Source organism: Benincasa hispida, chromosome 5 (genome assembly GCF_027475165.1).
Source record: "Benincasa hispida cultivar pf3 chromosome 5, pf3_genome.v1.1, whole genome shotgun sequence".
NCBI classification, from domain to species: Eukaryota; Viridiplantae; Streptophyta; class Magnoliopsida; order Cucurbitales; family Cucurbitaceae; genus Benincasa; species Benincasa hispida.
The window spans coordinates 36,681,878-36,702,943 of record NC_143482.1 but is presented as its reverse complement, the minus strand read 5'-3'; the positions used below and the strand labels follow the sequence as shown (position 1 = coordinate 36,702,943).

The window sequence follows — 21,066 nt, the reverse complement described above, 5'->3', positions numbered from 1 at the left end:
TATATGTTATATTTGATATAAAATATAGTTTAATATATATTATATGATAAAGTGGTTATCATATAATTATATATTAAAGTTTCTGTTAAAATTAATTTTATTTTAAATTTAATTTTGAAAAATTTTTAGGGTGGTTGTTGTAACTCCCTCCCCCTTTTTCTCTCTACATCCTACAGGACTGGGAAGAAGGGGTATTTTCCTCTTCTTCTTCCTGAAAAAAATGTACAAAAGAGTTATGTAAGTTTTAACTTGATCGCTATCATCCTCTCTCTCATCTCTCTCAAAATCCCTCTCTTTCAAAATAGCCAGAGCCAACAAAATTCCTAGATTCTCACCCAGAGAATACAGAGGTAACATTCGTGGTGGTGTCCTCATTGACGGTTAGTGGGTTTGAGATTGTACGTGACAAGATTTGGAGAAAAAATTTCGTGAAGAAAGGTTCTTCAAGGGTAAGGTTTCTTAAACCCGTTTACTTTTTTGTTTTAATCTTCTCAAGCATACTGTAATTTTATTTCTTAAATGCATAATTTATTTGTTTGTTTACTGTAGAATTTTAATTCATAAATTTTGGGTTTGAGTCTGATCCCATCTTCCGCTCAAGGACCTTTAACAGGGTTCCTACAGCGTTGACCCTTCACAGATTACTCGTAAGTACAGCTTGGTCAAAATTAACGTTTTACCCTTGTAGTTACATCTAACTCCTTAAGTACTACTGACCCCTCTAATGAACAATTAGTCATAGTCCCACTATAATTAGACCCCTCTCTCGCCAATGAGAAGGTGAGGGCCCTTATTGTTCAAGACCCGAAATCAGCTCTTAAGGGAGCAATTCATCTACTTACTCTAACAATGGAAAGAAGTGAATTCCATCTTGTGTAGTTGAGTTCCCAACTCCCTCCTCAGACGAATCCACAAAATTGCAGGCATGTTGAGTCGATAAATCTGATCACTCTCACCCATGCAGATCAAAGGACCGCCCTCATAGGCAGGTGTTTACACCTATAGTCATCCTAGTGAAATATAAGTCTCTTCAAATAACGACATTATAAAGAGAGACTAATCATTTTGTGGTCTGATCTTATACAAACTCTTTATATAGGATACCTCCACTCACGAGTTTCCATATGAATGATCAAGATTAGATCATTTATAGCACTTTACAACAATTGTAACAATTACAGAGTGGGTCGTATCTGTAGTGTTACCAAGGTAAGGCACCCAATTTTATCCATATACTATAGACCATTTAGTTATTACTTAAACATGATTCACCTGTATGTCACCACATACATATTTAAGCTACATAAAATAACCAAGGATCTTATTTTATTGGATTGAGTTAATGCACATATAAAATAACATTTATTTTATTAATAATAATTTGTTTATACAAGTATACAAACTACAAGAATAAAGGGATTTAGGAATCAAGCCCAACATCTACCAAATAAAGTAAATTGAAACATAGGACACAACTTCCACCGATGACCCTTCTATCCTAACTAAGTCAACACACCCAACTCAACTCCACATCCCTCCCAACCACATGATGAGAAGAAGCCATCTACCCTAGAAGACCCTTTCAGACTTCATTCCCAAACCCATATTCAGAAAAAAAAGAAAAAAAATGTTTCCCCAACTCAACACCATCAGAACACAAGAGATAAGTAGTGGATAACGAAACATCACATTGATGCAACCAGTCCCTAATACACAATCAATCCCACACCATGCAACGAAACAATGAACAAATGCTTAGGGACATTATGTAAACCCTAGAATCTATCTTCCTAAGTAGTTATGCTTGAGTTTATTTGATGTTTTTGTGTATGATTGTTAACTTAGTTGCATATATGTTGTCAATGTTATTATTATGTAAAGTATTGAGAGGGAGAAAACATTCTAAGTGTTAGGCAAGGAAGAGTCTTGGGTAGCTTGAGAAAACATCTAACACTTAGTGAAAATCTTGGAAGATGTATGTAAAGGGAAACCAGGATGGAGTAGACTAAGGCAAGGAAATTTCCTAAGTGTTAGGTACCAAGAGGAAAAGAATTTAGGCCAAGAAGTGAAGGAATTTTCTAAGTTTGGGAATTGAGGCTCTCGGGTGGAATGAGAAGTCTCAACATTGAGAAGGAAAATGGAGGGCTTGTGGAGTTAGAGTCATGCCATGCGTCTAAGGACCCATGTGGAAAGAATTGGCTAAGTACAAGAAGCATGTGTTAGAGACCCTATATTAGAGGTTGGTTGGGCTATCGAGTGTGGTTGATGGTTGTGGCTAGCAAGAAACATGCATTAGCCTCATTAGAGGTTAAATGGGTCAAGGAGAGGTAGCATACGAGCAGTCGAGTGCCCAAGACAGACACTAAAGAGCCACTAAGGCAAGGGGCTAGGTGTGGGCTGCAAAGCATGTGTAGGCCATGAGGACTAGAGGTTAGAGGTTAAGTGTGAGCTGCTTGAAAAATAGGCATTGGCATTGGCGAGCAGCATAACATAGGAAAAGTATTGAGCATTGATGTATGGAGGTTAATTTAGGCTATACTAGACGGACAAGGTGAGAAGAAGGCGCCTAAGATAGGGCAATGAGGCATTAGTAATGAGCGTGCGTTGGCTGAGAGAGGGGTTGAAGTGGACGTCGGCCCTGTGCATTAAAATAAAGGTAAAGAACTTAGCTTAATCACTCGGTTAATGGGCTAAGTGGCATCATTAGAGGCCTTGAACATTGGTTAGTGGCCTAGGTGTCACCAAATTAGACCCCTTAGTTATGCAAAGCTTGCTATAAATATGAGTTTGTGAAGAAAGGCTCTCTTTCCCAATTCACTCGTGCTTAAAGGAAGAAGATGCTGCCAAATTGTGCTTCAATCGGTGTTGAAGGAAATCCTAGGCTACCAAGAAGAAATTTCCACAAAATCCCACTACAATTTGAAGAATCTGACAAGTGTTCCAAGTTTCTTGATCATCCGAGCAAGCTAGAAAAATTGGAGAATTTTGAGCTCATTAAGCAGAAAATGAGGCCAAAATTTCAAGGTAAGAGAATTAAGATGATTAAAAAGAAGTTCTTAGAAGGAAATTTTGTAAACTAATGTCTGGAATTTAAGTTATTTAAGCTGGAAATTGAGCCTAGAAATTGTGTGGATGAATAAGTAGGCAGCTGCAACCAAGGGACAAGCAAGCAGTTGGCTTAGGCGGAGGTGGAACGTATGCAGGCATTGATGTGTGTGTGCACGCAAGGTAAGGCATGAAGTTATATGGTGGAAGGGTCTTGTCGCTAAGAGCGCGCTAAGTATAGCACCCAATGCCTAGGTAGAGTGAGCATCTCCTAGCGCCAATCCGATGCCCATACACGTATGCTTGTGCCAATCGACCAAGCGTGCAAGCTAAATGGCTAAGTATTGAGTGATGCGTTGGTAGGAGGCAAACGTTGGTAAGCTTGTTAAGGAATTCTAAGTGTAATGTTAAGCTTGAACTATAGTTAAGCTCAAAAGGGAGCTAATGATGTTAACCAAAGGTACTTATTTATGTCACAGGGCAAATACAAGTAGGAGAAGCCTATAACTCTTGGGGGATTGCATAAGACAGTGAGTGACTAGTTTTGATAAGGATTTACCTTAACTTAATTTTCATAAATTTAGTTATATGTTTTCTATGATGTTTCCAATGCATGACTAATTTAGGTATGATGTGTTCACAAGTTTAAAATATGAGTTTGAGAATGAATAATCAAACACATGTTTACCTTTCAAAAACCTATATGGCATGGACACATGGTCTTTTTCTTTTAAAGGTTAGAGTTTTAAGTAAAATGAAGCATGCATTTTCATGAGCTTTATGCCAAAAGTTCTAAGTATGCTTTTCTAATTTCAAAGCATGTTTTAAGGTCCAAAGCATGATAAATCTTGAGAAGAGTTTTATGAAGCATATTTGAGTTTTATTGATTGAACCATGTGTTAATGAGCATTCCTTAAGATGAATTATTTCTCATGACTTACTATTTCTATGATATGTTTTCAGTGGAATGCTTAATGATTGAAATACCAAGCTTTTTAGCCTAAAACCAGGTTTTACAATTTTTTTTTATTTAGTAAACCCGATACTGAAGGAGATGGAGGTATCCGGATCCCCTAATACCTAAGGAGATGACAGTATCCAAGGTGTATATACTACTAGCCTTTAAGGTATATCCACGTGCATGTAGGAACAGTATCATCGATGTTGATTGTATTGAGATTACTCTATATCAACTAAGGTAATCGACATTAAACGATCGAGTAAAAGGGCTTTCCCTCAACTAAAGAAAGAGATGACGGTTTTTCAAACCAATTAATGATGGATGAGATTTCCAATGTTTTAAAAATACTTATGGAAAGGTTACATTCTTTTATGAAATTAGAACTATTTCTTAACCTTAAGATATTGAGGTTCATACTTTATTCAACAAACTATGTTTTTGTATCATGTTTATTATGTAAGTATGTTCTAAAAGAAAGTCACTCACTGGGTATTTTTAGCTCACCCTTTTCAAATCTGCTAGTCTGCCACAAAATTCAAAGAACCCAGAGATACAGAAAAAGCTTAAATGATCCATCATGTTTGATTTAAGTATTAAAACAATCATGTACATATTAGAGGAAAGAGTAGAACCCTAGATGGAATCGTTGTGGTATAAATTTATATAAAGTTGTTATTGCTTGTATATAAGTGGTGTGTGCATATGTGTTCAATAAAGTTTGTATGCTTGTGAGTCTGAATGAGTATATGTATATTAACTGTTTATCAGGTACAAAAGATACAATGGAGACAAGTTTCAAGAGTAAGTTGCGTAGTAGGTGTCATAAGAGGGTTGACATCTACTGTCTTCACACCTCTTTCCAAGTTAAGAAAGTAATTTGGGAGGGGGTGTGATACATTATCTCAAAACCAACTTAAATGAAACCAAAGCACTTGCGCCTTGTGATAATGCAAAATCTCCCAAGCACTCAAAATTGAGAACCTATCTGAACTATCGAACATTCAAACTCACTAATCCTCCCTACTAATGCAAGGATGGATCCCATGAACTAGAATAGAGAGCTCTAGCAAATCCCACGAAACACACGATTACCTCCACTCCCCATCCACATGCAAAAGGTCAGACTCACGTGCTTACCTAGAACTCTCGTTGCATCATAAGCAACCCTCTCCCCTAATTAAGAGAGGATAGGCCCCCTAGACAAACAGGATCAAGTATATTTTTTTCTATCTAGATTTTGTATAGAACGTCACAAATTCAAGTATATAAAGTTTCAAATTGCATAATTATTCAAATCAAGGATTTATATTAACAAAATTAAAACTGATCCACCTCATAAATTCATGGGTAATAGCCAAACATTTTTCTTAATTTTTATTTTTTATTTTTTAAAAAAACAAATGTCCATTTGGATGGGTATTTAGATAGAGTAGTTCCCATTTCAAAAATAATAATAAATAATGTGATCTTCCTTGGGAAAAGATGAATCAAAAGAAAAAAATGGGATGGGAAGTGGATTTTAAAAATAAAATTTAAAAAATAAAAATTTTTTAAAAAAAAACTTTATTACGCATTAATATCTGCCTGAAAAGTCTATCCAAAAGCCAAATTTTAAAAAATAATATATATATATATATATTTCCACTTTTTCGGACGATATAAAGCGTCAGGCATTTATTCACTGCTGACTGACGCCTTTCACCTTCTTTCTACTTAAAATCATTTCCCATTTTTCTTTTTTGAAATTTCTTCTTTTCTTTTCTATAATTATCATATTGTGTAGAGATCATTTAAAAGCTCTACGGTACAACATTTATTAAAGTTTTTACCACATTTATTAAAATCTTGTGTTTGGTATTAAAATTTGAAGTGAATAATAGGGATGTTCATGAGTTTGATGGAAAGATTTTTTAGATCAAATTTAATTATTTTGGTTGTAAATTTTTTCAATCCAAATAACTCTTATTAAAAAATGAACCTAACCCAATCCAACCATAAAATATTTGGGTTGGATTGGTTCGGGTTAATCGGATCATTTATTTAAAATTTTGTTCTAAAAAACAATATATAAATATGTAAAAATCTAATTTAATTATTTTCATATATTGAATTAAGATTAACAACTTAATTTCAATTTATATAGTGAAAATTTTCTTTCTAAAGGGGAAAGAAACTATTTTTAAGAGTGGTTAAATAATAAATTATTCAAAAAATATTGAAATTAAATAAAATTAAAATCAATGTATGTATAAATAATTGTGTTATAAGTAATAAAAAAATATATTTTAAAGTTAATAATAAATTCGAGTTGGTTTGGGTTATATTAGGTGAATCCATGAACCAACCCAATCCATCAAATTTTCATTTATTTGAACTCAACCCAACCCAAACTGCATGAATTGGATTGGGTTGATCGGTTTTTTCAGATATCGGATTTTTTTAACACCCTTAATGAGTACAACTCTGAAATAATAATAAAAAAAAAAAATCCATGAGATTGATTTACTTAATTCTTGTTGCCTAGTTTGAACTATATGTGTCGATCTACATTTTTTTTATGCACGTAGATCTATATTTGGATCAAGTTTATTGATTTATGTGGGTGAATTTAATTTTAGGACGATCGTGAGAAATAACTCTTGAATGTTCCTCCTCCTTCACAAGTATATTTTTTAAAAAATTTGTTGAAATTGGTTTTCTCGATCATTTTCTGTCATGATCGATCATCTAAATTTGAATAAAAAATAATTTTTTCATTCTATATCCAAACTATTAGATGTGTATATCTTTCCGAAATCTTATTCAATCTTTATGATCTTTCCAAAATTTAAAAATCACATTATGAAACATTACATAATTTGGAGAGAATTTGAAAAGAAAATTGGTGAATGCATTTGAATAATTGGTGTATAATTTGGAAATTGAAAGAGAAATTGGGTGTAAAGTTTGGGAGATTGAGTAAGATTTGATATAAGATTTGACAAAATTTTATAGTAGAAAATTTTAAAAGATGCAAGATTTGGTATAAAGATTCGAAAAGTTTACATAATATTTGGAAAACTTGGTAGATTTCATATTGACCTTTCAACAAGAAAGTTTGATAGCTTGGATATAAAATAAAAAATATATTTTTTTTTTTTTATTTAAATCTACATGTCGATCTAACAAGAAGGACCAAGAAAAACTATTTCAATGAATTTAAAAAAAAAAAATGTGCTAATTGTGAAAGGGGAAATATTTTAGAGTTATTTCTAACAATTTCCCTTAATTGTAGTAATTTTGTAGTTTATTTTGAACCAAAATATATTTTGATCTATGAGATTTGAAGCAGATGTATGAATACTCTTGTTACATTAAACCATAGTTAGACTAGAAAAAAACGATAATATTAAAGTGAAAATTTATAGGACAAATATCAATTTATACCTTGAATTCTGATAATTGTATTAATTTAAACCTTAAGTTTTATAATTGTATGGATTTGAACCTAGAACCTTTTTAATGATATTAATTTAAACACTCTATTATATTTATTTGGACACATTAATGAAAGTTCAAGGTTTAAATTGATATATTTATAAAGTTCAATATTTAAATTGATACATTTATAAAGATCATGATTTAAATGAATACAATTATTAGTTTGAGGTTTAAATTAATATAATCCAAAATTCAGGATTTATATTTACCCAAATTCTAAAATATAAAGGTATAAGTTTATATTTACCCAAATTTAAAAATGAGGTGTCGAATATTAAATATGGATAGTTATTATTATTATTTTTTATCATTTTTTCCCAATTTTATAGTAAAAAGTTTTAGAGGTATAAAACACTATTCAAACTTTTTGTAAAATTTTTTTCGAATTTTTCTATTTATAAAAAATTTCTTTATTTCTCTTTTCCTTACTTTCACAATTTACTGTAGATTTTATAGATTATAAAAATGATTCTAAAATAAATTTATTCCTAAAACAACTTTAACAATTTTTTTGTGTTTCTAAAGCTGATTATTAATGAATCTTAATAAAAATATTTTCAATTATGTTGACTTGTATAATCGGAGCTTTTCAAATGAACTAACTATTTATCCTCCCATTAATATATATATTTATTTATTTACTTATTTATTTATCCTCCCCTATCTCTACTTTGTTGGGACGGGATTCACCATCATCCATCAATCCTCCAATTCTAATTAAAATTTAATTGTTTGCTTATTTTATATTAATTTAATTAAATTCACTTTTTATTTTAATTAAAATAAAAATATATTGTTTTCAAATAAAAAAAATGAACTAATTTATTTACAAGTATAGAAAAATGTCATTATCAAATGATAGACCGCAATAGACCTCTATTAGTATGTAGTAGATGTCTATCACAGTTTATCATCCAATCGCGGTCTATCACTAATAGAGAGTGACATTTTACTATATTTGAAAATATTTTCAATAATTTTACCATTTAAAATAATTATCCTAAAAAATTAATATAACCAAAGTAAACATAATTCGAGTGACATACAAATATATAGTTCTATGATTCGAATCCTCTATCCCTATTGTATTAAAAAAAATCAATATTTCTTATTAGCAATTAATTTCTTGTCAAAAACATAAAATTGTATAGGACTAAACACAATATTGTAATCAAAATCATATGAAAACTAAATTAAACATAAACCTAACAGGGGTAACATATTCATGGTTGAAATATAATTATGCATAAACGTCGTTATTATAATTAAGTTGAAATAATTTAACACTGATTTATCAAACAATTTAATATGCTTTTTCAATATTAAAGCGGAAATTTACGGAATACTAATTAAATTGATTAACAGTTGATTTATAACAAACCAAAATTTTAGAGAAATTTTATTTAATTGTCTTGTATTATTATGCAAAAAAATGCGACGAAATTGAGTTATTGTGTTTAAATAATTCAAATGTTAATTAGTATGATAAGTAACTAAAAGTGATTTTAATTTAATTGAAAGGTTGGTTTTTATTTGGATTTTAAATTTGATGGGAAGAGATTTATTTGTTTGGGGTTTGAGGTGTTGGAAAAGATATATGGTTAGGAAAAAAAGAAAATAACGGAGAATAAAATTCCTTAATCGGATGAATCTTGTCGTCGATTGTGAAGACAACCCAACTGTTGGTCTTCAACCGCGCTGTCGCCCGTCGTTGCTTCGTCTGGCGTGATTGATTGATCGTTGCGTTCGATTACACCATCGCTGCCGCTAGCACCGAAGGTTACTAAACTTTCAAAAAAAAAATTGGTGAGTTTTCTTTGAGTTTTTCACCATCTTGGTTGCCAAATAGAAAATGAGTTTAATGGTTGTCGAAATCTTGACCTTTGGGTGATAAACTAAAAGACCAATGACTATTACATGAATACTTTTAAATTTTATGTGGAGATCAGATTCAAATAAATAGTCAAAATGATCTACACTATACGAATAAGGTTGGATACGTTATTTTGGTAATACTATCGGATGCGACCCACTCTATAGTTGTTACAAGGAGTTGTAAAGTGCTACAAAAGGATCAGTGGTGACATGAGGAGTGGGGCATCGTGTACAATGAGTTTGCATAATATTAAACCAAGAAATAAGTCACACTCACTTTATAACACTGTTTACTGTTTAAGACAGAGTATTTCATAACGATGACCTAGTTAACTTAACCTTAATCCTAAGCTAACTATGAACTCCTATTTATTCAGAATTATTTGCATAGGTGAGGGTTGGCTCAACAGCGCCGACTCAATAAGCCTCCCATTTAAGACTAGGTAGATAGTTGGGGACATATGGTGCAAGAAAGAATTTACTTCTACCCGCTTTCAGGGATAATACAAAGGTTGTTCTTTTAAGTGATGACTCCGAGTCTTGAACAAGGGATGAACAAGGGACCCCACTCTCTCATTGGCCCAAGAGGGACTCAGTTTGATGATCTGATCACAATTCAATTTTTCATTAGAGAATCAGTGGAACTTACCGAACAAGATGTAATCTCGGGGTAAAACGACCTATGAAAGATTAACTTACTAATCATGGTTATATTGAGTGGACACAATATATATACCATGAGGGGAGTGCAACTATTAAGGGTAAATAGTTTAGCCAATTAAATTGTTAGAGCTCATGATTTGTAGGTCCAATAGGTGCCCTACTAGCACATAAGTGGAATAAGCCTTAGAATAGTGTGATAAATTAATTTGAAACGTTCAAATTCGAATTAAGAGAATTAGTAATTATATGTGATATAATTACATATTTAATTTTTGAACTAAACGATACTTGAGAATCAATTAATATTTAAATATAATTTAAATACTAAATTCATGAATAGAGATTCATGGTGGTGTTCAAAAAACTCGATGACTCGAAAAAACCAATCAACACAACCCAAACCATGGGTATCAACTCATTTGGGTTGGGTTGGGTTCAAATAAATGAAAATTTTATGGGTTGGGTTGGTTCATGGGTTCACCTAATATAACCAAAACCAACTCGAATTTATTATTAACTTTAAAAAATATATTTTTTATTACTTATAACATAATTATTTATACATATATTTATTTTAATTTTATTTAATTCCAATATTTTTTCAATAATTTATTATTCAACAACTCTTAAAAGTAGTTTCTTTGCCCTTTATAAAGAAAATTTTCAGTTGAAATTGAGTTGTTAATCTTGATTCAATATATGAAAATAATTAAATTAGATTTTTACATATTTACATTTTACTTTTTTTTAGAATAAAATTTTAAATAAATGATCTGATTAACCCGAACCAACCCAACCCAAATATTTTATGGTTGGGTTGGGTTGGGTTCATTTTTTAATAAGGGTTGTTTGGGTTGAAAAAATTTACAACCCGAAAAATTGGTTGGGTCTAAAAAGTCTTTCAACCCAACCCAACCCATGAACACCCCTACTCAAGACCTACAAGGACAACGTGGGGAGAAAATTCATTATGTCACTCAATCCCATTCGACGCTCCTCAATTTTTGAATTCTATTCATAGAGTCGAGATGCTAGGGGTAGTGCCTTGACACTACATAAAAAGAATGATGACATTTTGATAGTGTTGGTTGTAAAATCATCTTTCCTGAATCAATTTTGGAGAGGTCAATTAGAGGAAAAAAAACTTTGTTTTTCGAATTTGACTTAGTCCTAAGGAGTTAGGAAGCATTCTCGAGAGTCAATAAAGACATCCGAATTCGAGATCACCATATACATCACATCAATAATGATTGTGTCACATGTTAGTGAGTTTCGCCCTTCCCTTTTGTTATGAAATCAACAATTAAAGAATACAAAAAAAAAAAAACATAAAAGAAGATCGACACACAGATATATATGGTTCACTAACAGTGAGAATGTTTTCAGAATACAAAACGGCGCTACTAGGGTTAGAAAGTTTATATAGTATATTTCTCTAAACTCTAGGGTCATAATCGTAAATAACCATAAATAATGAAATAGGTTGAATATGAATTCTGACCGGCCAGCTAGATTCCGTACTTAGTTGTTCAAAGTACCAATTAACAAAATCAAGGCATTCCAATATCTTTCACTCTTTGTACTTTTCGTTTATGAATTTTTCTAGATGAGTTTAGGTTTTTATAGTGCATTGAGTGGTTGAATTAAATTTTAGATTTTGATGTAATTGGTTGAATTTTTAAGCACTAGATTAATTTGAAGGCTTGTTTTATATTGCAACAAAGTATTTATGTGTTCTCATGCATATTAGTTTTGTGTGGTTTGAATTTTAGCCTTAAAAAGATAAAGTTTAGATACATATAACGCACGACTACTAGATATAAATTTTTACCATCTCTTAAGAGTCATTAATAGAAGAATTTGTGTATGCTTTGTAATCTATTCAAAATCTTGATAGATATGTTTGGTTTCTTATAAGGCAAAAGAGATTGCTGAACTTGAAACAACCAATTAACAACTATTTTCTTCTTGCCTTATAAATGTTTGTATGTTTAAATTGGATTGTAAGTTTAATGAAGTTGCATTAATGTCTTGAGAACTTTCATCCTATTGTCAGGTTTTTTTTTTTTTTAAGAAAAAAAATTATCTTGAGTATTTCATTCTCTCTCTTAGGTTCTCTAAATAAAAGTATAAGGTTTCGTAACTATAATATTCAATTGAACTAGAAAACCAATTATGTGAATGACTATATTCTTCAATGTTTTAATGATTTCACTTGTTGGTCGTCGTCGATGACTACATTTGCCATGCCCAACGACATACTCTTGTGACCTCATTTTCGTAGCCAACTTCGACAATCGACTCAAGGATCTAGCACCTTTGACGGTAACTCCAAACCACCTTTAATGATTGACTCCGATGACAACCACCTCTGATGACCAACATTGACTTTCACCTCAAGCGACTAAACTTTAACAAAAACCACCTCTAATGATCAATTTTGGGAAAGACCATTTTTAATTATCAACTTCAATGATGACCATCTATAGCGACCAACTCTACAATTCATCTCCAAGAACTAACTCTAATGATCAATTCGACCAATTTTTTGTTTTTTGTTTTTTAAAAAAAACCCTCAACTAGTGAAAGTGTCTTTTAAATACAAATATGAAATTATTAGTTTATGGTGTTTAATATTTGTCTTTTATAATAATTTAACATTGAGGGGTTGTTTGAGGAGGATTTGATCCTCTTTACAAACCTATTTGTCATATATCTTTAGAAGATCTACTGCTTCTTAATAGTCCTACCATAGTCTATGAAAATGTATTGTTTACGTCTACTTGGTAGGATTGACTAACTTGACTATCTTAATGAATAATATTTTTTGTATACATGAAATCGAACCATTTTTTTGTCTACATCAAGCGCAATAGTTATATGTAGAAAATTGTAAAAATATATTTTTATTTATTGAGTTCATATCTAAAATGGGTGTTAAAATTTTGAATTGTGCAGTTTGAATGGTGGAACAAAAATTAAGCAAAAAGGAAAAAAAAACTAACAAAAGCAAAGGAAAAAAAAAAACAGAAAACCCATAAAAAATCATACTCTTTTAGATTAAAACAAAAGAAGCATCAGATACCCATAACTCAACGTAACTTAACTCTAGACTAAAACAAAGCTTTCTTAAACCAACTCAATTCAACTCTACACCCTAAAACACAGATAATTTTTACCAATTTACCTCAACTCAGCATTCCAAACACAGATAATTATTACCAACAAGTCAACCTGACCCCACACACCAAGCACGTTATAATAAATGTGAAAATCATAGTACAAAAATTAGGAAGAAACAAACCGAAATTTTAGAAACACAAAACTAAATATGAAATCCTTATCAAATGAGACTGTAGTTTTTAAAACTTATTTTTATTTTTAAATTTGACTAGGACTTCTAGTGTTTCCTTCAAAAAAAAAAAAAGTGAAATCTATCATTAAAAAATTGGAAACAAACATAAGTTTCAAAATTAGAAAATTAAAAATGAAATCATTATTAAACGAGCCCAAATAATTAAGTAGATTTGTACTGATGCTCTAAAAATTCATGTGAAAATGAGACAAAATCCAATTTTTTATATCTGTTTTCTATCCTTTTGTCGACGTTAGTCAACATTTTTTTTAATATTTTTATTCCACTCGCATTTGCACTTGTTCTAGTTCTTGCTCTAGCTTTTTGCTCGTTTTTTTTCTTGTTCTAGCTCCTTACTCTCTCTTGTTTTTCACGTCATAGCTCCCTAGTCTTGCTTTGTTTTCCCTGTACTTTGCCACTTCTACTTCTTTCTATTTTCTCACCACCACCATTGTTGTTAAGCATCTCGCTACTAGCAAGGGAGCCTTCTAGCTTTTTTCCCCTCCAAATCTATTGGTTTAACTTTTCAAAAGTTTAGTTTTGAAATTAAGTCATTTTTTTAAAAAATAAAGTATTTGACAATCACTCAAAATAACTTTTGAAATATTTACAAGTGTAAGTTAAACAGTTTAAATAAAATTGATTTTTTTTTTAAAAAAATATATATTTTTCTCTGGTCTACCGATATTTTTCAATAATAGTACAATTAATTTAAATAATTATGAAATGTGATAATTAGCCACGATGGTGAGAATGAAACATCGAATCTCTAATCTCTACTAATTAGTTGGATTAATGTTTGTACATATAAAATCTATTTTTTTTCCTGAAAAGTAAAATAAAATTTAAAACTGGTTATCTCCATATAAATAAATTTGAAAACTATAATTTTCTTTAAAAAAGTCTCCCTCTCTTCCAATTCCCATCGTTCGCTCAAAAGCAAAATTTACGAACGTTGTAAAATCGTGGTGCACGTGTTAGTGCCAATCACGTGACACATGATGCGATCTTACCGTTATCTGCCACGTGGTGAAATAACAATTTCAAAATTAATCTACCATCATTCCGTAAAAAAAAAAAAAAATTCATCCCACGGTTAAATTATCTCCAAGTAGATAGAGTAAAAAAAAACAATTACCATTTATCACAGTAAAAAAAATAGAAATAGTCGTCAGTATTAATCTCCATTACTCCCATCAGACATTTTCATCTCAAAAACTGTGACAATGACGAAGAGGAAAGAGGAAAGAGGTAAGAGGTAAGAGGTAAGAGGTAAGAGGTAAGAGGAAAGAGGAAAGAGAGAAATTATTTTTGGATGTTTATCAAAAGTCTAAAATACCCTTTCAAACCTACCAAAAGAAGACGAAATGGTTCGTAATTAAGGGGAGATTCCTATCCTTTTTAGTAATTTCAATTAATCCAAAGGCCTTAGCTCTTTTGTCTTGATTACAGTGGAGAACAGAGGACCAGATCAGTGGAAACTGGGAAGAGAGAGAGAGAGAGAGAGCTGGAGCTTAGAGAGAGTGAGGTCGGGAAATGGACCACAACGGCGGCGGCGGGAATAGGGCGGAGGCGTTGCGGTGGTTGAGCATAGCGGAGAAGCTTTTGGCGGCGCGTGACTTCTATGGAACTAGGAGCTTTGCGATCCGGGCGAGGGAATCGGACCCGATAGTGCTGGAGGCGGCGGACAGGGTAATAGCCGTTGCGGACACACTGCTGGCGGCGGAAGGACGGATCAATAATCAGTATGACTGGTATAGTATTTTGCAAATTTCGCAGCCGACTCAGAGCATTGAGCTAATCGCTACTCAGTATCGGCGACTGGCACTTCTTCTTCATCCGGAGGCTAATAGAGTTGCGTTTGCGGATCATGCTTTCAGGCTTGTCTCTGATGCATGGTGTGTGCTTTCGAATCCTTTGAGAAAAGCTTTGTATGATAATGATTATCTTATGTGCTCTAAGTTTAGCTCTGGAACGACTGGGTCGAGTCAAAAACCGAAGTCCCCGCCGCAGCAGCCTCAATTTCCGCAGCCTGTTAGAACTAGTCCGAGGAAAGAGACTAGGATGACGGTAGAGGAGCCTCAGCATCAGGAACGGCCACCGCCACCGCCACCGCCGGAACGTCCGCAGCCGCCACCGCCACAACCACCGGCACAGCCACCGCCACCGCCACAGCCAAAGCCACAGCCACAGACACAGCCACATCCGCAGCCACAGCCACAGCCACAGCCACAGCCACAGCCACAGCAACAGCCACAGCCACCACCTCCTCAACCGTCTCCTCACCGGCCACAGCAGCAGGAGGATCCGCAGCCGCAGCAGCAGCAGCAGCAATTTGTAAGAAAACCCCCCAAATCGATGAATGCTAAAGTAACCGTAGAAGAAGAGAGGCCAAATGTCAGTGATGTCAATGAGTCAACTCAGGAAGCTACTCAGCAGCACATTGATTCCAATCATCCTTCACGGGAGGCTGAGTCTACTTTACCGACTGCGTCCACTTTGCCGACTGAGTCGAGCATTCCGAGTTTCTGGACTGCTTGTCCGTACTGTTATAATCTCTACGAATACCCTAAGGGTTATGAGGATTGTGTGCTTAGGTGCCAGAATTGTGCCAAGGCATTTCAAGCACTGGTTATTCCTTCACCACCGGTAGCTGATAGTGCTTCTACCTTCTGTTGCTGGGGGTTTTTCCCACTTGGGGTTTCTCCCAATGCTAAAGGGGCAGTGGGTTCTGTAGCCTGGTCGCCCTTTTCAGCTATGTTTTCCTGTCCTTTGCCTGGTAAGGTGGGAACAAAACCGGGGAAAACTAGAAATGTTAAACCCGCCAAGAAATCTACACCAAGATTTATTTGTGAAGAGGATGATATTTATGTCGAAGTTTCAGAACCGAGTGATAGTTCTGATGAAGAGTGGGGAAGAATAAGTAAGAAGAAGAAGCCTAAGAGGGGTTTGGCTAATAGAATTGATAAGAGAGCGCAATCTGAGAGCTCACTGAAAGGGAACCAAGGAAATGTAGGGAATGGAAATACAGATGAAGTTGAGAATATGAATGGGCCGTTTGGAGAACAAAATGGGTTGATGCGATTCGGTTTGCCAAACTCTACAAAGGTTGAGTCCAGTAAGAAGGCTGTGGCAGCCGCAGGGGGTACTGGGAAGAAGCATAAAGGCAAAGGGCCAAAGGAGCTAGGGAAGTTGGATTTGAATGTGGAATTCAGCAATGAGGTGGAAGAACCCGCCACAGGCGTAAGTGGAGGACATGGGGAGGATTACATTGAGGGAGGTGGGTTCTTTGAGGGCCTTGATGAATTTTTGAGTAGTCTGCCAATACTTAATGCTGTGGCCGATGATAAGGTCAAAGCTAGTTAGTAAGGCTCTTGGATGTTATTCTTAACGTAAGACTCTTCCTTTTGTTCTGGATGTTGTATTTTGTTATTGTAGTATAAAAATAATTTGAAGCTGCAATCCCTTTTGCCTAGTCATTCCCCCTCTTACACTGCCATTCACATAACTCTGAACTATGCGTTGCCTTAATTATTCTACTTTCTCCATTAAGATTTTACAGTATCTAGGGGAAGTAAAACTTGACAAATTTAAAGAACTGCGAGATTGTGCAGATGCAGTTGTGGTTTCTACATCGATGTATACCCTGCACATTTTCTCTGCTGACTCAATTATATCTATTGGAAATAGAGCTTTCATTGTTTTGATTTACTATGAAATATGTCTATATGGTTGATGGCATTCTGAAGTTACATTTTGTTACTTCCTGGTAACTTCAGAGAAGCATTGAGGGATTACAATTCTCAACTACCCTCCTGCATGTCAGATATTCATTCAGGACACGTTTTTCTCTATCTTCTTATGATAATCTATATAATATGGTAATGAATTGGATTTTCTCTGATATACCATTGGGATAAAGCGCAACTGAGATGCATCTAGGAAATAGTATGCGTTGACATCTTTAATGTTGTAACTTTCCGGCATAAATTTATAATTTTTTTCTTTCTTAATCTTTAATGGTGCAACCGAGATGCAGTTAGGAAATAATACTTGTTGACATCTGAAAGTTACATTTTGTTACTTCCTGGCACCTTCAAAGAAGATTTTATCGTTCTAATTGAAGTTGTCTGTTGGTCTTCTGTAAATACATATCCTTTTAATTAATGGTCAGTCATGAGGCATTTCTGCATCTGTTGTTATTCTTTTGGTTTTTGCCACTCATGATGTATTTGTCCATCTTTTCTAGGAATATATAGATTCTTTAGTATCCAGGAGAAAGAATTCTATTGAAATCCTTCAGGCCATGGTCTGGGCGGCTGCAACTGTGTGTATTGAAATGCTCATCTTTTCACTCGATTTAAGGTTTAAACATTGAAGTACATGCTGTAATCCTCTTGGACAAGTTTCTAATATGACGTCATCATTTTGCCCCCCCCCAGCTTGGATGTGTTTACATCTTGAGAGTTGCCTTTTCTGGAAGTCGTCCTTCCTTTTGATGATCATTGGGAGATTCGTAAGTAAGAAATAAAAGACTTTTTCAGGAAAAAGGTGGTGGTGGGAGAGGTGTGAGATGAGGGTTGGATTGTTGTATCTCTTTGATCCTTTATTCTCAAAGAGCATTGTAATAATACTCTATCTTTGATTTTTGGAAAACTGAAAAGTTTATGTTGTAAATCACAATCTCCATTGCCATGGATATGAATGGTAGACTCCTGTTATCCTCTTCAAGCTTTGTACTCCCTGATAGTACAAGTTGCTCCTCCATTGCTATGTACATTAGTGGTGGAGTCCTATTCTCTTTTTGTTTCTTTGTACTTATTGATAATACAAATTCCTCCATTGGGACAAAGGAAAAAGGAGAGGACTACCATATCAGTCCATCTAATCTTGGAGCCATGATTGAAGTCTTTATCTGAAAGGGCCAAAGCATTTCTCTTGCCCCCTTCTGTTCCCCTTTTCGGTTGCATTAGAATACTTATCATGACAGTACATGCGCCAAGGGTTATATTATGTTATAATGTTTTGTTAGATTTACAAATAACCATCATAGTCCTACAACCGAACGAAGCTACACTATTGCCATGACAGAAATTATTAGGATTAAGCTTTAAGTTCCACATGTCTACTGTCACATTGTATAAGTCCCTGCACACTGGAATGCACATGTTCATTATTATCTACTTATCCTCACGCCTTTTCAAATACATCTTTATGATTTTGGTTGCTTATAATTAAGATGTTGATATGTTCTTGCCTTGCTCACTATTCCTAGACATGATGATCGCTTGTTAGTGCAAGTAGAACATATTCATAAGCATGGCTAATACTTCTAAACATTGCTTCTGCAACATATTTCATATCTTCGATCTTTGAAGTTTCTCATGATTAGCAAAAGAATATTTTGGTATGCACGTGTTTTTGTTTTTTTTTTTAAATTTTGTTATGATGTCCATTGTCAAAAATGTTGCTATATATTCTTCTGAATGGAAACTGGCATTTTCTTTAGATGATTGCTTGTTTATGCAGCTGGTGAACATTTTCTTAGTCGATGTTTCATGATAAACATTGCTTCTTCAACATGTCTGTTCTATGAAGTTTCTCATGATTGGTAACAGAACCCTTTGTATAGTGAGGATCAAAATGATATCTCAAGCTTTTGTTACAGTGTAGACTCTGAATGGACGACATGGTACTGATTCCCCCCTGGGTAAACACTTGCTCGGTAACCCTCGTAACGTTTCATTGGCAAGCATTAATATATTTTACTGACAGTTTGTATCCTTCATTTATGTTCTGCTGAGAATGTGCTGTTGGAGTATCTGTCTTAGTATTTGAACTGTTTTAGAATTTTGCTATTTCATTTCTGACTTGAAGTTCTTTGTTATGGACAAACATATTGCTGTTGATTTCTGTGGACTTTCTTTGTGAAATTCTATGGATGTTTCTGAAGCACTCATCACAGGTAAGGGGATGAACATTGTAAGAAATGAATGGTAAGACACAACAGGTATTGGCTGAACTTGGTGGTGATCTTTTTATTAGAGTTTAGTTGCTTATATTCCAACAGGTGGGCAGCACTAGAAAAAAAAAGAAAAAGAAAAATATGGTCTGTTACTGTTTATAGTTTCAAGTTTGTGGCTGGTCAAGCAATTGTTCTTTGTTTGTTATTATTTCATGTATTTTCATCATCAATACAATAGAGTTCACCATGTTGGTAAGTTTGAATCTGGTCTCTCTCTCTTTCTCAATGTTGGCTTTATTATTCCTTTTAAATCTTTTTTCATTTTATTTTCCTCTTGGCAGGAATACAAGTTTTTGGAGAATGCTGACAAGTGTTTGGAAATATGCAGTCTCTTCTGTTGACAGTTTCCTGTTTTTCTTTGAACTTCCATTTTCCTTGAGATTTTTTTTTTCGTGACAAATTGCAAAAATTAGGTAGGTTGTAATTATTCAATAGTAGAAAAAATAATAAGAGTAAACCGTTAAACTTATATAATCGTAGAAAATGTAATAATTGTTTTAGTTTAAGAGTTCAATTTTTTAGAAGTTGGAGGGTCTAATTTAATATTTATATATGTTTGAGAGTTTAATTTTTATCCTTGAAAGTTGGGGTGTAATTATAACTAATATCATATTTTGAAAATAGTAATTTAGAAAATAATAATAATAATAATAAAAATAGCTTCAATTGCTTTTATTGAGTTTCTATTGATCCGTAATGATACTTGCTCTAATTATAACGAGATTTCATCGATAGATTAATCGTAATGGGTCACAATCGTAAATGTAAATGGATGACTTTTGATTCGTTTATTTAAAATTATAAATATGTCACATTTATTGTAACCATTATTGTTATGGTTTAAGGTCAAATAATAATGACAATGATAATAATAGATATGATAACTCAGATAGTGTAGTAACAGAAATGATAATAATGTCGGTGTAACTTTTCAATGTAATTAGTGCAATAATAGTAATGATAACGATGTTGGTGCAATCAAAATGCAATTAGATCAAGTACTTTTTGTCTGTCAATTAGTTTACTTTTGGTTACAGATTTGGAAGTGGGCTTTAGATGTTAGTACAAGTATTGAACATAAGTAGATAATATCAAACATAATTAGACAACATCAAACGTAATCAAATGAACTCTAATTTTTTGGTTATCATTGATTTATTGAGACTCTATTTCCTTTGTATGAATCACCAGCGTCGGCAATGTTTTTTTTCCGTTGGATGTGAATCATCCGAGAATAGCAAGAAGTTTGGAATATATTGGTAGGAATAAGGTCTAAGAATTGCTTGGATTATCCCGATTTTTATAATTTCTGTCTTGGCAAACAATAACTTTCTATTATTCTTAAATTTTATTTTATTATAAATATGTTAAATTAAGTGTAATATAGATATCCATTATTAATGTCCATTGGCTATGTATCACTTATCCATTATCCTATGTATTGTGTAGGTATCCAAAGATTACATATTATTAGTGTCTATATAATTCACGTCCTACTTGTCAAGTTATAGTGTCATTTGGTGGGTTTCGAAAGAGACATTGGAGAAAATGATGAAATCCATTCTTTGTTATTTTATTTACTTTTTGTTATTTATTTATTTTATTATATATGATTATTATATTATATTTTCTCTATACCCGTGTTCTTGTTGTGCGCTATTG

The 21,066-nt window shown here is 33.2% G+C and overlaps 1 protein-coding gene across 2 annotated transcripts; it reads left to right on the top strand.

The window, feature by feature from the left end:
• Positions 1 to 14,695: 14,695 nt before the first annotated feature.
• Positions 14,696 to 19,928, top strand: EIP9 (Chaperone DnaJ-domain superfamily protein). 2 transcript variants are annotated; one of them, XM_090314006.1, is made up of 2 exons: positions 14,696 to 16,771; positions 18,909 to 19,928. In XM_090314006.1, the coding sequence occupies exon 1, from the start codon at positions 14,916 to 14,918 to the stop codon at positions 16,743 to 16,745; it is 1,830 nt and encodes a 609-aa protein (XP_090170132.1). In that variant the 5' UTR covers positions 14,696 to 14,915; the 3' UTR covers positions 16,746 to 16,771; positions 18,909 to 19,928. The 2 variants fall into 2 exon arrangements, with proteins under 2 accessions (XP_090170132.1, XP_038887924.2); XM_039031996.2 differs by lacking the exon at positions 18,909 to 19,928 and adding an exon at positions 17,629 to 18,110 and having other exon boundaries at positions 14,697 to 16,771.
• Positions 19,929 to 21,066: the final 1,138 nt, after the last annotated feature.

Bases quoted from the DNA above. Each gene is read 5' to 3' on its own strand.
- EIP9 (XM_090314006.1), top strand. From the start codon at position 14,916: ATGGACCACAACGGCGGCGGCGGGAATAGGGCGGAGGCGTTGCGGTGG.